Raw genomic sequence first — 13,630 nt, forward strand, 5'->3', positions numbered from 1 at the left:
TCCGACCGGGGAAACTCGGCGAGAAACCTGATTCGATAACTAGACGCTGGGACGTCTACCCTAAAGAGGGGGATATCGGCTACGCCCAAGTGAACCCTCATAACTTTCGTCCTATCTTTACTAACGAACAACTCACTGCGTCTCTTCGAGCTACCTTTCTGGAAGGTCCGGCTTTACGAGCCTCGATTATCATGGATATCGAAGCTTTACACCAAGCTATCATTCTCGCCCTTCCCGCCGATCCGAGCTCCGTTGCTGGTTTGGAACTTGCAAAAGATCCTTCCAATGAACGTTGGAGCTTAGGTAGCGACAAGCTACTACGCCTTGACGACCGTATTTATGTTCCTAATCACGGCGATCTTCGCCTTCAAGTCCTTCGCTACTTCCATGATCATCCACTTTCCGGCCATTTCGGCCAGAACCGCACTCTCGAAGCTGTACGTCGTCAATACACCTGGCCCAAGGTCAGAGACTTTGTTCGTGACTACGTTACCTCTTGCACAATCTGTGGTCGCAATAAGCCCCGCCGTCACCGGCCTTACGGCTTGTTGAAACCTCTGCCGGTTCCGGTCCGACCATGGGATTCCATCTCCATGGACTTCATTGAGCAACTGCCAATGTCGAATGGTTATACAGCTATCCTCGTCGTCGTGGATCGATCTTCCAAACAAGCTATATTTATTCCAACTCACGACACCATTACTTCCGAACAATTAGCTGAGCTTTTTGTTATTCACGTTTTCTCTAAGCATGGTGTTCCTAATCATGTTACTTCCGATCGTGGTTCCGAATTTGTTTCGGCGTTCTTCCGGGCTCTCGGTAAAGCGCTCTCCATGGAACTTCACTATACCTCTGGATATCATCCGGAAGCCGACGGGCAAACTGAGCGTGTCAACCAGACTCTCGAGCAGTACATCAGGATCTATTGTTCCTACCAACAAGATGACTGGTCGCCTCTACTTCCGATCGCCGAGTTCGCCTATAACAACGCTCCCAATGCTTCCACTGGTATTACTCCATTCTTCGCTAACAAAGGATACCACCCAAATATCACCGTTCGGCCCGAGGTCGATATGAAGTCTGACCTAGCCAGAGACTTCATCGTCAACCTCGATGAACTCCACGTATTCCTTCGAGAGGAGATCCTTTTAGCCCAATCTCGTTACAAGGAACAAGCTGACAGGAAAAGAATCTCGCATCCGGAGTTCCCGATCGGCTCCGAAGTATTCGTTCTTGCTAAGCACATTCGTTCTACTCGTCCTACTGAAAAATTCTCAGAAAAATATCTTGGTCCTTTCAAGGTCATCAGTCGACCTGGTACTTTGTCTTACGAGCTCAAGCTCCCAGACTATCTTCGCCGCATTCATCCGGTTTTCCACGTCTCACAGCTGGAGCCGGTTACGCCGAATCCTTTCCCGAATCGTACTCAATCTCCTCCACCTCCAATTGAAGTTGATGGTGAAGAGGAGTACAACGTTGCCGAAATCCTCGACTCCAAGCTGGACAGAAGGTATAAACGTTGTCCTCTACGTTATTACATTCGGTGGGCCGGTTATGAAGGTACCGACGATGAGTTCTCTTGGGTTGCTGCTGATGAATTACATGCTGACGAACTTGTACCGGCGTTCCACGCCCGATACCCTCACAAACCTGGACCTTGATCACACAAAATCATTTTATTCCATTTTCCTTTTTCGCCGCGCTCCGCCGAAGTTTACTTCGTGCGTTTAGAGGATAAACACGATGATAGCAAATTGAGTGTTTATCTCTTTCTCTTAATTGCTTACTTTCTCCTTCAATGTATCTTTTCACTTATATTTCATTTACATTTACAACTACTTACACTTCGAACTAATTATTTCTTACGCCGCTTCGCGGCCCATTCGCTTTCCGATCTCAAATCGAGTTAACATTTTTTATATATACAAAGACCAAACAACAAAGAAAATTGTACAACGAGGGCAGGGCGACAAGAAGTATACAAGAAGAGGCCGAAGGCCGATGTCCGATGTCCGATGTTACTCTACTCCGCCCTCTCCTTCCCTTTCTCCGACCGGGCCTTCTTCGGCGCCGGTTCTCCCTCCTCCTCTACCTCCTCCTCTCCTTCTCCATCCTCTTCTTCTTCCATCCTCCTATCCTCTTCCTCCTCCTCACTATCCACGGCCCTTCGCCTCTTCTTCGGCAGCCGCGAAGGCCCTGGTTCCGGCATCTCCGGTGGCGTTTTCCTCCTTCTCGCGGCGTCCGTCATCAACCAGTCCAATTTGCGGTTGATATGGCGGTTGTAGGTGTTGTCCTTCAACTGGCCCTCTCGAAGCTGCCGGTTGTCTGCCAGCAGTTGAGCCATTTGGCTCTCCAAGATCGCCAGGCGCTCGCCGATCGGTTGTCCCCCCCCTCTCGCTTCACCGTCGAAGGCCGCCCGGAGTACGAGCATCTGACCTTTGCGTCGTGACAGGGTTTACAAATAATTGAACTCCTCTTGCCAGCCTGCATCTGGCAAGGGATCTTCTTGTTCCTGCATCGTTCGCAGGGAACTCTTTCATCTTCGTCGTCGTCGTCGTCGTCGCCGTCACCGCCGTCGTCGGGGTCCCCGCCAACAGGCTACAAACAAGACCAGGAATGTTAGTTAAGGTTTCTGTCGAAAACTTACGATTACTCACCTGGGCCTTGGCTTTGCCTTTCCCCTTTTCCCTTCGAATTTCCACCACTGGTCGTCGTAGGGAAACCGAACTTCCTCCTGGAGAGGAACCCCGCTGACTTCGAGCGGTGGCCGCCGCCGCCATTACCCTCCGGCGCTCCTCCAACTCCCGAGCTGCCGCCTCCTTCTGCCTCTGCGCTTCCTCAGCAGCTTTCCTAGCTGCCTCTTCCTCGGCCTTCTTCCTCGCCGCCGCCGCCGCTTTCCTTGCCTTCATCCTGCGGACCTTCTCCTCCGCCCGCCGGATAGCCTCATCGTCGTCTTCTTCCAACTCCTCCTCGTCGTTGTCGACAGGGTCGGCGGGTGGTGGAATTGTTGTTCGGGACCTCGAAGGCCCAGCGGTAGTAGCGGAAGTGAGGGTGGTAGTGGTGGTACGGCTAGCGGACATTTTTTGGACTTAGAAGTTTTGGGAACTTGGGTCCTACCGGCGAAACTCTGGGCCTTTTATACGGCAAAACTGCGCACGGACCAGCGAAAATTTTCCTTCGAATTGTACTTGGTGTACGGTGAACCGAAAATTTTCACTGATGACTAACGCCATTTCCCGGTACTAACGGCTTTCGAAAATTTTCCTGCTGACTGATAGGCCAAATCCCCGATCCTGACGGCCTTTAAAATTTTTTTCCTTGGTGACTATTAGTACCAACTACCGGTATTAATGGCTTTCGAGGGCTCAAGCCTAAGAGGGGGATACTGTCAAGTCCATGCCACGGGCCTCCATTCCGCCGCTCGGTATTCCGAAGATCTGCTCTTATTGTAATCTCTTCCTATTGTTCTTTCTCGCTACACATATCCTTTCGTTCTAGTCTCTCATTATTGTCTTTTACTCTTTCGTGCTAGTCTCTCCTTATTGTCTTTTACTCTACCCTGCAGGTACTACTCGTATAGCTCCTAGTAGTTAGTCTAGCGCTCCGCACCGATGCGCCATTCCGTAGATATAAATACTGCCTGTACGCTACTGTAGTTCCTCAGTTTAATTATCAACTTAGATCAACTTAGATCTCCCTTCTCAACTTAACTCTTCTCTAAGTCTTCAGGCTCAACGCCTTGAAGTTCTCTACACTATAACCTTAGGACTTAGACGTCCTCTGGTTCGCTCCTCGTCACCGGCGATACCGCCGCTCCGACCTGGCTGTTACTTAGCTCCTCTCTATCTACTCTCGCTCTCCGGGGACTAACGGCGTAACGGCGGTGTTGTTAATAACTTCACTACTGTCCCATTCGTCTTCCGCACTTAGGCACCTTGTAGCTTTGGCACGGTTACACGGTGCACATGATCTTAACATTTGCTGGTTAGTAGAACCAGCTTTGAAGTCCAAGCAATAAAAGGCTTACCAGCCTCACGCTTCCAGTAACGGTTGTCAATACAAAGAACCTCTTGACAATAATCAGCGAGCATCACCAGCTTGGGCAAATGCGCCATTTCATCCTTGATGTGTTCAGCTAAACCTCGTCCATAAGCCCATTTCAGGGCAGCAGAATCCCACTTGGCACTAACAGCTAGGGTGTTAAACCGGATGTTTTCGATTTCCTTCATCTTCAGGTTACCAAGAGAATCTTCGGCCTCGCCTTGGGTGTCGTAAACGCCGGAATTGTCCTGAAGCTCCTTTACAAGGGCTTTGAAGGAGGACGTCCACGCCGGCAGCGAGTCGAGATCCGGGTCGAGGATATCAGGGACAAACCATTCTTTGGCTGATCCACTGAGATAGGAAAGGGTATAATTCACCTTCCGTTGGTCAGTGAAATACTTTGGACAGTCATTGAAGACCAGGGCGAGATTGACGAAGAACATCTTGAGTTTTTGGGGGTCCGAACCGTCGAATACCTCTGGCTCCTTGACCTTGCTCTTGGATTCAGAGCTGTCAGAAGGATGGCCGAGGGCGGCAAGAACGGTACTGAGGGTTTTAATGGAACCCTTGAATTCCAAGAGGAGTTCCAACATAGCACATTGCTCGTTGGGGATGTCAGGAGAGATTGGGGAACAGGGTCCACCAGGTCCACCAGGTCCACTGGGGTCACCAGGCTCACCACGCGGTAAACTGCCGGAGTCATCATCCAGATTGTCATTGTCGTTGTCGGCACCCGGATCGTCGGGGTCAACAGGAGGGTCTTGATCATCGTGATCACCAGTGTCCAGATCGAAGTGAGGAGGCGGGTCATCAGGAGATTCTGAAGTGGCACGATGTTGAGGTTGTTTTCCAGTACGATGAGCTATAGCTTGGAGGATTGGAGATTCAATCCGAGTAGTGGACCGGCCCCGAGCCGGGGCAACCACGGGGGGTTGTCCACGGCGAGGAGTCAAGACTTGGACAGGTTGTCCATCACCAGTATACAAAGTACTGTACTCAAATTGTTGATTTTCTTCCATAGTTTCAGGAAGAGTCGACGTAGTAGGAACTGTAGCTGGACCGAAACCGCGATTACGGCGACGTGGTTGACCAATGGCAGAAATAGATTCAGAGAAAGGGGCAAAGGATTGGGCTGTGGTGAAGAAAGTATTTTCTTCGGAGTTAGCTTTAGATTGAGCTCGGGTTTTCGGAGGCATAAAAAATGATATGTCAGTACAACGTTAACGGATTGAGTTTAATTATACTGTTAAGATCATGTACACCGTGTAACCATGCCAGAGGCCACAAGGTGTCTAAGAGCAGGAGGTCAAGTGGGACAGTAGTGAAGTTATTAACAACACCGCCGTTACGCCGTTAGTCCCCGGAGATCGAGAGTATAGAAGGGAGGAGCTAATAGCAGCCAAGTCGGAGCGGCGGTATTGCCGGTGACGAGGAGCGAACCAAAGAATGTCTAAGTCCTAAGGTTATAGTAGAGAGTATTTCAAGGCGATGAGCCTAAAGACTTAGAGGAGAACTAGATCAAAGAGGGAATCTAAGTTGATAATTAAACTGAGGAACTACAGTAGCGTACAGGCAGTATTTATATCTACGGATTGGCGCGTCGGTGCGGAGCACTAGACTAACTACTAGGAGTTATACGAGTAGTACCTGCAGGGTAGAGTAAAAGACAATAAGGAGGGACTAGAATGAAAGGGTATGTGTAGTGAGAAAGAACAACAATAAATGATGGATCTTCGGAATATCGTCGAGGTATTCCATCAGCAACAGAAACACGTTCCACAGGTGACTGATGATATCTTCAAAAGACATAGATTTCTTCAACATGAAGAGCAGATCATGAGGCCTCTGAGACTGTGCTCCTAAACCACTCTGAACAAGTTTGTTGTAGAGCCTGGAGGTAAGTTTCACCAAGGAAGAACCACCTTTGATGGAAAAGTACTGATCATCTAGAGCTAGTCTACTTCAACTTCTCTGGTAAGGCATTATCAGAAACAGTAGATTTGAAAAAAAAAGTAGAGCTTACAACCAACTGCATTCCCGCAGTCAGAATGTAAAAAGCACCAACTTGAAAAGAGTCGTTGTCAATGCTTTCAGCCTATTTAAACAAATAGTCAGAAATTTTTAGCCTAGAATTTTCTATGGTTACCTCTTGAGTCTTTATGGATTTTTTGCTTTTGAGTCCGTCCGAAGCTTCCTGAGTGCTAGCCAACATAGACTTGATGACCATGCTATTGGGCCTGGTTGATGATTGCTGCTGGATTTCTGTTGCCACATTCAGGACTCAGTTGATTTTTGCCTTGTCATGTTCTGCTTTTATAGACTGAGAAGCTGGAGCAGAAAAAGCTGGAGAGACAGGCGCTTGAGTATGAGAAGATGAACAACTGAATTGAGAAGATTTAGAATGAATGGATTTTTTGAGCTTTTCCTTTGTAGAAACCTTGTTTGCACGTCGAAAGGGCCCACTCATGGTGGAGAGAAATAAGGCTGCAAGTACTTTCAAACTTGTACTTCAAGTGACTTGCGCGTGATTTTTGTGGGCATTGGGTGTTAAACCAGGGAAATTCATATCAATACTATTTTCCATTAACTGTTGAAGAGAAAAAGATAGTATGATCTAAGTATTGGAAAATAGTAAATGGTTCATGATATGTGGATATTGGCCCCATTGAATGGCTCTAGGAAACCAGATGGTATAAGAAAGGTCAATATGGAGTTCCTTTGTACCACGTCTACCTGATGGGATAATTTCAAAGGTAGGATAATCACGATTTTCCCATTCCTCTGATCTAAGGTAATAATTGACCAGGATTACCTTAGCATAATCAAACTCTTCAATTGCCTCACAGAAAAGCCAGAGCTTGTCTGGCCTGCCCAAAAATGGTGAATTATGCTTCGGTGTAGGCACAGGCTCATGGCGATAATGCTTGGACTGCTCTTTTTTGAATTTGTTGTATAGTTGACTGTTTCACCTATAGGTCTGCAGAGGAAGGGTTAGGTATTCCATATTGACTGTGTTCAAGTTCTCCAAAAAATCAAATATCCTGATATCAGAAATTTAGTGATTTCAGAGATGCAAAAAAAGACAGGCTCACATTGGGGGTTTGGTAGTGACTGTGGCCAGAAATAGGATGATCATTCCAAGTTGAAGTGAATTTTTGACAATCCTCATTGATGAGAGGGAGGAAAAGAGTATATAGAAGCCAAATATGATGGGGATCTTCTCTTAGTAGGCCGTGGAGGCGTTCAAGCCTAAGAAAGAAAGCACGCCATTGTCGAGCAAACTGAGAGCCTACTTCAGGCCAAAGTCTCTCAATCCAGGTATTCCAGGTGGAATCTCCCCACATGGTGCTAGCATGATTATGCCCTCAGAGATAGACCATTAAAGTTGCTACCTCAATATTCTCCCCACCTCGGTCTAAGTGCACACAAGAGGGAACACCATACTGCCTTGTAGCCTCAGTGAAAAGATCTAAAACTGTGCTGGCCTTGTTATTGGAACTTGCTTGCAGGCCCACAACCTAATAAATTTCAATTAGAGATGAATGAAATAAAAAGAAAAAGTTGCTAACTGTCCGACTGTAACCGTCAACTATGCCGTGTATAACAATTCCCCAGAATATTAATTTATGGTGACCATCTAAGTGCCACAAGGCATGAGAGCATGGGACTTTATAAACTCCTCTAGCTATTGTAAGTCTTCTCCGGAGACAGGAACCCAAACAATCCACATGTTTTAGTGAATCTTTCACCCACTGTCTTTGAAGCTTATAACCTTTTTGCTGCAAATATCCCATGACGTATTCCAGGCCAGAAGCTGGGTTAGTCTCCTTGAAAGTCTTTGTTAAGTGATCCAAATCCCCATTAGTAACAGTGCATTAGTTGTAGTCAATTCTATTCTCTTTAAGGCATGATCTAAGAGTCTGTTGATGAATTCCCAAGCTTTTAGCCAGCCATGTAAGAGAGATCCTTCTTTCTCCCTTTGTAGCCTCTTGCAAAAATTGCGGCGCTATGAGTTTATGTGGTCTCCCTGTTAAGATCATGTACACCATGAAGCTGTGCCAGAGTCCACAAGGTGTCTAAGGGCAGAAGGTCGAGTGGGACAGTAGTGAAGTTATTAACAACACCGCCATTACGCCGCTAGTCCCCGGAGATTGAAAGTAGAGAAGGAGAGAGCCAGAGGCAGCCAAGTTGGAGTGTATCATGCCTCGCCCCGAATCGCATAACCCACAAGCTCCCCAACCTAGTTCCCAACTAGTTCCCAGCCTCCCCAACCTCCTCCTTTGGACCACAATATCCCCCACCTCTTAATTAACCTCCCAGAAATCCCCCATGAACCATGGAAACCTAGTCAACCTCCCGACCTGAAGCAACAGTCTCAAGACTCACATACGCCATCAGACCATCCCCTATCAATTTAGCCTCATGGGCTCCGCACTTCATGCCATCCCCATTAGATGCTCATTTACTACAATGTCCCTTTACCTATTCATCCCACCTATATAAGTATCCTTGGTAACATAAACACGCCCAGCTTGGTATATTTTGAACACACACCCTTTTGCATAGGTCCAGTCCCTGTCCCTTTGTACCTGCTACCTATACAGATTTCTCTTTACTCTCAGTTTCTCTATCTCAGTTTCTCTCTACTCTTGTCTGTTGTCTCTCCGATTGTCTATACGATCCAACATACGCTTTTACTTCAAGTCTAAGCCATCTGAGTGAGTCTCCGAGCTCCCTCAAACAATACTAAAGCTCCCCAACCCCTAAATGCTTTGGTGAGCTACCCTCCCCCAAATCTCCTCGAGCTCCCTAGCTACTCCATAGGCTTCGGGACCTCGATCTAGGTAATGTCGAAGCTACCTCTTACGTCAAACTACGTACCGCTTCTCCATTACAACCTCCAACACTTGAGGATGTCCACCCTCAAGCCCAGTCCCCGGGGACCTACCCTCCCAGGCGTATACCTTCTCAGGAGCTTACACACTCGAGACCCATCTCCACTACGACCTATTCGATCTTACGTTGACGTTCTAGCGAGTAAAACTCCTACTACGCAATACTACTAGGTCCCGTACTTCTACCTAACCTCCCTACACTTTAGGGACCTCCCTGGACCTTATAGGAACCCCTTCAAGGGTCATATCTCTTCATCCCAGCCACTAATAGGTCATTTCTATCCACGGTCGCAGTTCCCATAGCTCCCTTCAAGCTCCAGCCTGCTCCTAGCATGCTACAACATAAACTCTTTCATACCAAACCCTACCTTAAGACCTATTCTAACCCAGGTCTTACAGAGTGGCAGTATTGCCAATGACAAGGAGCGAACCAAAGGACTTGTAAGTCCTGAGGTAAAGGGATAGGGCAGGGATAGGGCAGGGATAGGGCAGGGGATAGAGTAGAGTGTACTTCAAGGCGATGAGCCTGAAGACTAGAGAGAGACAAGAGATCAGAGGTAGTCTCAAGTCAAGGATGTAAAGAGGATAATCTAAGTTGATAATTAAACTGAGGGACTACAGTAGAGTACAGGTAGTATTTATAACTCCAGATTGGCATATCAGAGCAGAGCGCCAGACTAACTACTAGGAGCTATACATGTAGTACCTGCAGGGTAGAGAATAAGACAATAAGGAGAGACTAAGTAGAAAGGGAATGTGTAGTGAGAAAGAACAATAAGAACAAGATCACAATAAACGGTGGATCTTGGAGTACCGAGCAGTGGAGTAGGGCACTGAAGCATGGACTTGACACTCCCTCTTTTCCCAGTTCTAGATAATAACACAGGTTCTAGAAAATATTCAATAAATCCTACTCAGAAAGAAAAGGAAAGAAAATAGCTCACGTTCCTTCCACACTTTCTTTGGCTTCCCTGAGCTGCCAAAGAAGACCTCCAAACTTTTGACTGACCATATTGAGCCAATCAAGAGACAGATGTTCTTCTTCAGCGCAGTTTTCCATGTCAAGCAATAGAGGAACAGCCTCTTGAGTTATGGCATTTTCATGGTAGAGCAAATGGTGAGTGTCTATTCCACCTGAGAGAGATGCTGATCCTCTAGAGTAAATATGCTCCAATAGGCTCAAAGCATGGTATATTTGAGGCAAGTAAGGTGGGTCATGAACAGGAAGTTGAGGAAGGAAAGTCATTGCAGTTATGGTATAGAGGAAAGTAGCGTAAATTAATTACATGTTTATATCAACGTTACTTCTATAAAACAAAATTGTTTTGTCCCCAACCATTACTGTCTAACTTATAAGATTCCCCATCGATATCTGAGTGAAGAACAAGTGAAGATCTGATACCCCAATAGTGAAGATTGAAATGTGTGTAGACTTTGGAAGGAAAAACTATAAAGTCTCCATTGGACATTTCCAGAACCAGCCTAGGCTCAAAAAGGCAGAGTTCACCTCCTTTGCACAGGCTGATAACTAACACCACACAACCTTTTCTATCTTTGGTATCTTTATGAGCTAAGGTAGCACAATTGAGATTGATAACCATGCTTTGGAATGGGCGCCCAGGGGTGGAGTCATAAAAAGGAACTATGTTGATTTCCCCTTGCATGCTCTGGAAGAAATTGGGATGTCTAAGAAGAGCCTGATGAACGAGACTCAGTCTTAGTTACACTATGAACAGATAAAAGGAGATACTGTACCTTATCTGCTATTTGCTCTATAGCATCTTCCAATGCAGTACACAAAAGGTCGTAGGCTTCAGGATATTTTTTCATATCTGCAGAGGCATAAACATGAAATTGAGATGTGTTGGTTTTTTTGTCTTCAGTGCGTCTAAGAAGGAGGGGGTGAACATCTGTAGGAGCGTTCTTGCCCTATGCAAAAGTCAGCAGTTGATCAAAACCCTCACTGGATACACTTACACTAACACTGTATTTTGCAAAGAAGGAAAAATGTAAAGCCGTAAAAGCTGAATTGGAAGTAGAGTTTGTATCCTTCAACTGAACTCCTGTCATTGTAATGCTAGCAGCCTCACACCAAGCCCGCAAACTGTTAAGCAAATTATTCCGGATTTCATGACTAAGAGTTCTGTCAATATGGAACATCAGTTTACCATCCTGATCCTGAACGTTAATCTCTTGTCTGCTCCCTGTTCTTTAGCTTTATGAACCTGGGTAGATTTAACTCCTTACCCTGAAATAAGGTTTTGGGGAATCTTGAGCCATTTCTGATTTTTTCTGGTTTTTCTGTTGTACCTATCCAATAACTGACCTCCAATCACCATCCACTGTGTACCCTCGGTCGGATGAAATTCATCCTTGTAATAGCCCGCATACCAGTCATATCTCATTCGGGTTAATGATGAAAAAATACAGGTATACGGATGATACTCGAGAATGACACCAGGGTGAAAATACAGATGAATAATGTCCGACATTCATCCTGGCATTCATCCGCAAACCTATTCACCATGAACACATGATACGAGTGAAAATATTGTAGAAATTGGCAGTACACGGGCAGTTACATATCTATACAGTACACTATAAATGGTTAATAAACGTGCTTCGCTCAATACTCGTCATTGTCACTGTTGTCGTCAATAACATCACCGGGACCTCGCTCATACCGAAATCCATCATCATCATCTTCCTCCTCCTCCTCCTCCTCCTCCTCCTCCTCCTCCTCCTCTTTCTCCTCATCACTTTCTCCTTCAATGTGGATTTCTGCTTGTGTGTCAACGTAATGGGTGTAAGGTCGAACCCGTTTGCCCTTGGTCTTCCTGGTCTCGTAGCGACGGACATAGCTGATATTACTTTTCAAAGCAGCACGGGAAGCCCAGTATCCGGGGAAGCGATTCTTCGTTAGATAAGGCTGCTCCTTCACGAGCTGCATGAGAGGTAAAAGTTAGTGATTGATGCTGATAACACATGAACACACGGTCACACCAGCTTGCAAAAGTTAGCGATGACTTCAGGAAGTTGCTGGGAGAATGGGACACTGTAGTCGACGTGGCAGCGAATGACAGTTGACCTAACAGTGCTCTGTGGGATGTGGAATGTGGAATATGAGAACAGTGAACAGTTATCGAAAGATTGCGTACCCGAAATGTGGAGTAGTCTTTGCTATCATTTAGCTGCATAGCTTCCCGAAGCTTGTACCCACCTCTGCCTGGTTCTGAAAGTTGACCCTCAGGCTTGCAGATGACATCTTCAGGAGAGCATTTCGTATCTGTAACATTCTTGATAAAATATTTGCTGTGATTGACGTTGTTGGTAGTCTTGATTGCGTCAGTAGCTTTGGCGCCTTCATATCTAGCAGCGACGCGGACCTTCTCATCATGTGCTATGTTCTCTGCAGATATAACTCTTCGGTTACATGTTTAGTGAAGAAAAAAAGTCACATACTGCGTCCACGATGAATGTGAGCATCAACTTCTTCCTCATACAACGCCGATGTGTCACCATTATGAATACGGTATTCGAGTTCATCAGCACGACGACGGAGCTCATCAATGGAGGCACGGTACTTGTTCAGAACGACAGTCTCAGCATTCTTGCCTTTGCGTGAGTACGGACGTGGTCCTAATCAAAGTAGAGTGAGGAACTTAACATATCATGCGATCTCAATACATACCTGGGACAAATGGATTGTCATTGACAACAACGGGTACAGCGGGAGCCTCGGAGACTGCTACTGCAATGTCCTTGTCCTTATTATTCACACCTGGCATAATTACTGGAGCATCAGATAGAGATTCTCGATGGAAAATACATTCTCATGCTTACACTTACGTGGTGCCTTGCCATCTGCCTTCCTGTCCTTGCGTTTTCCGACAGATACAGCCTTCATACTATTGTTCTCTTTGTTAGAGGGTGCGTCAGATTCTGTAGAGATCGCAATGAGTCAAGATATCAGTCAAGTGAACTCCCACTCACCCATCAAGATAACATCTCCACGACTGGCAGTAGCTATCTCGAGCTGCTCATTGGTACAAACAGTTGCTTTCGTGTTCTTAGTCTTTGTCTTTGCTGCATCACGAGTCTTGAGGACTTTTGAATTGGTAGCTGCACGAGTGGGGTCGATAGCTTTGTTACGGGCACTAGCACTGACTTTGGATTTGGGCATGATGATAGAGGTGAAGAAAGAGGTGAACCTAGGGGGTTCAAGCATTGATATACTGTGCATTGCTATCAACGATCGAGTTCAACATGGAAGGCCGCCGGATACGCGTTTGACTGCACGTGAGGTACACGTCAGGACTTAGGCACCTGATTATTCTCTGTCCGTCTCCTCCATCTTCAACCCTCTCGGCTTTGACCATCTTAGCTTCCACTGCCCATAGTGCTCAGCACTTTTGCAACTCAAAAAGTGGATACAGCTTGCTTTTCAAAGGATTGGTTTCTCTACAATGAACTGCCCACCTCAAAAATGGGCACGGCCTGAAATATGGCGCGGCGTGTCCGGAACCAGTTGTAGAGAAGCTCAATAACTTGAAACCTTTTTAACCTCCGTCCAAACAACATTTCTCTTTGCAACCCATCGTCCCAATACAAGATACCCAGGCGAATTTTATGCGATGGATTTCGGTACTGCTAACCTGGAATTACTGTCCAGATTCTATGCAAAATACCCGGAC

At 46.3% G+C, this 13,630-nt stretch overlaps 1 protein-coding gene across 1 annotated transcript; it reads right to left on the bottom strand.

Annotated features, from left to right (window-relative positions):
• Positions 1 to 10,243: 10,243 nt before the first annotated feature.
• On the bottom strand, positions 10,244 to 13,119 carry C8R40DRAFT_1187982 (uncharacterized protein; the record flags this gene model as incomplete). The annotated part of the gene is made up of 11 exons (XM_046233022.1): positions 10,244 to 10,633; positions 10,692 to 10,865; positions 10,914 to 11,040; positions 11,247 to 11,336; positions 11,621 to 11,880; positions 11,940 to 12,035; positions 12,095 to 12,345; positions 12,399 to 12,575; positions 12,628 to 12,717; positions 12,786 to 12,878; positions 12,930 to 13,119. 11 exons carry the CDS (start codon positions 13,117 to 13,119, stop codon positions 10,244 to 10,246), a joined length of 1,938 nt encoding a protein of 645 aa, XP_046086733.1.
• Between the last annotated feature and the right edge of the window lie 511 nt (positions 13,120 to 13,630).

Source organism: Lentinula edodes (genome assembly GCF_021015755.1).
Source record: "Lentinula edodes strain Le(Bin) 0899 ss11 chromosome Unknown C8R40scaffold_16, whole genome shotgun sequence".
In the NCBI taxonomy this organism is placed as follows: domain Eukaryota; kingdom Fungi; phylum Basidiomycota; class Agaricomycetes; order Agaricales; family Omphalotaceae; genus Lentinula; species Lentinula edodes.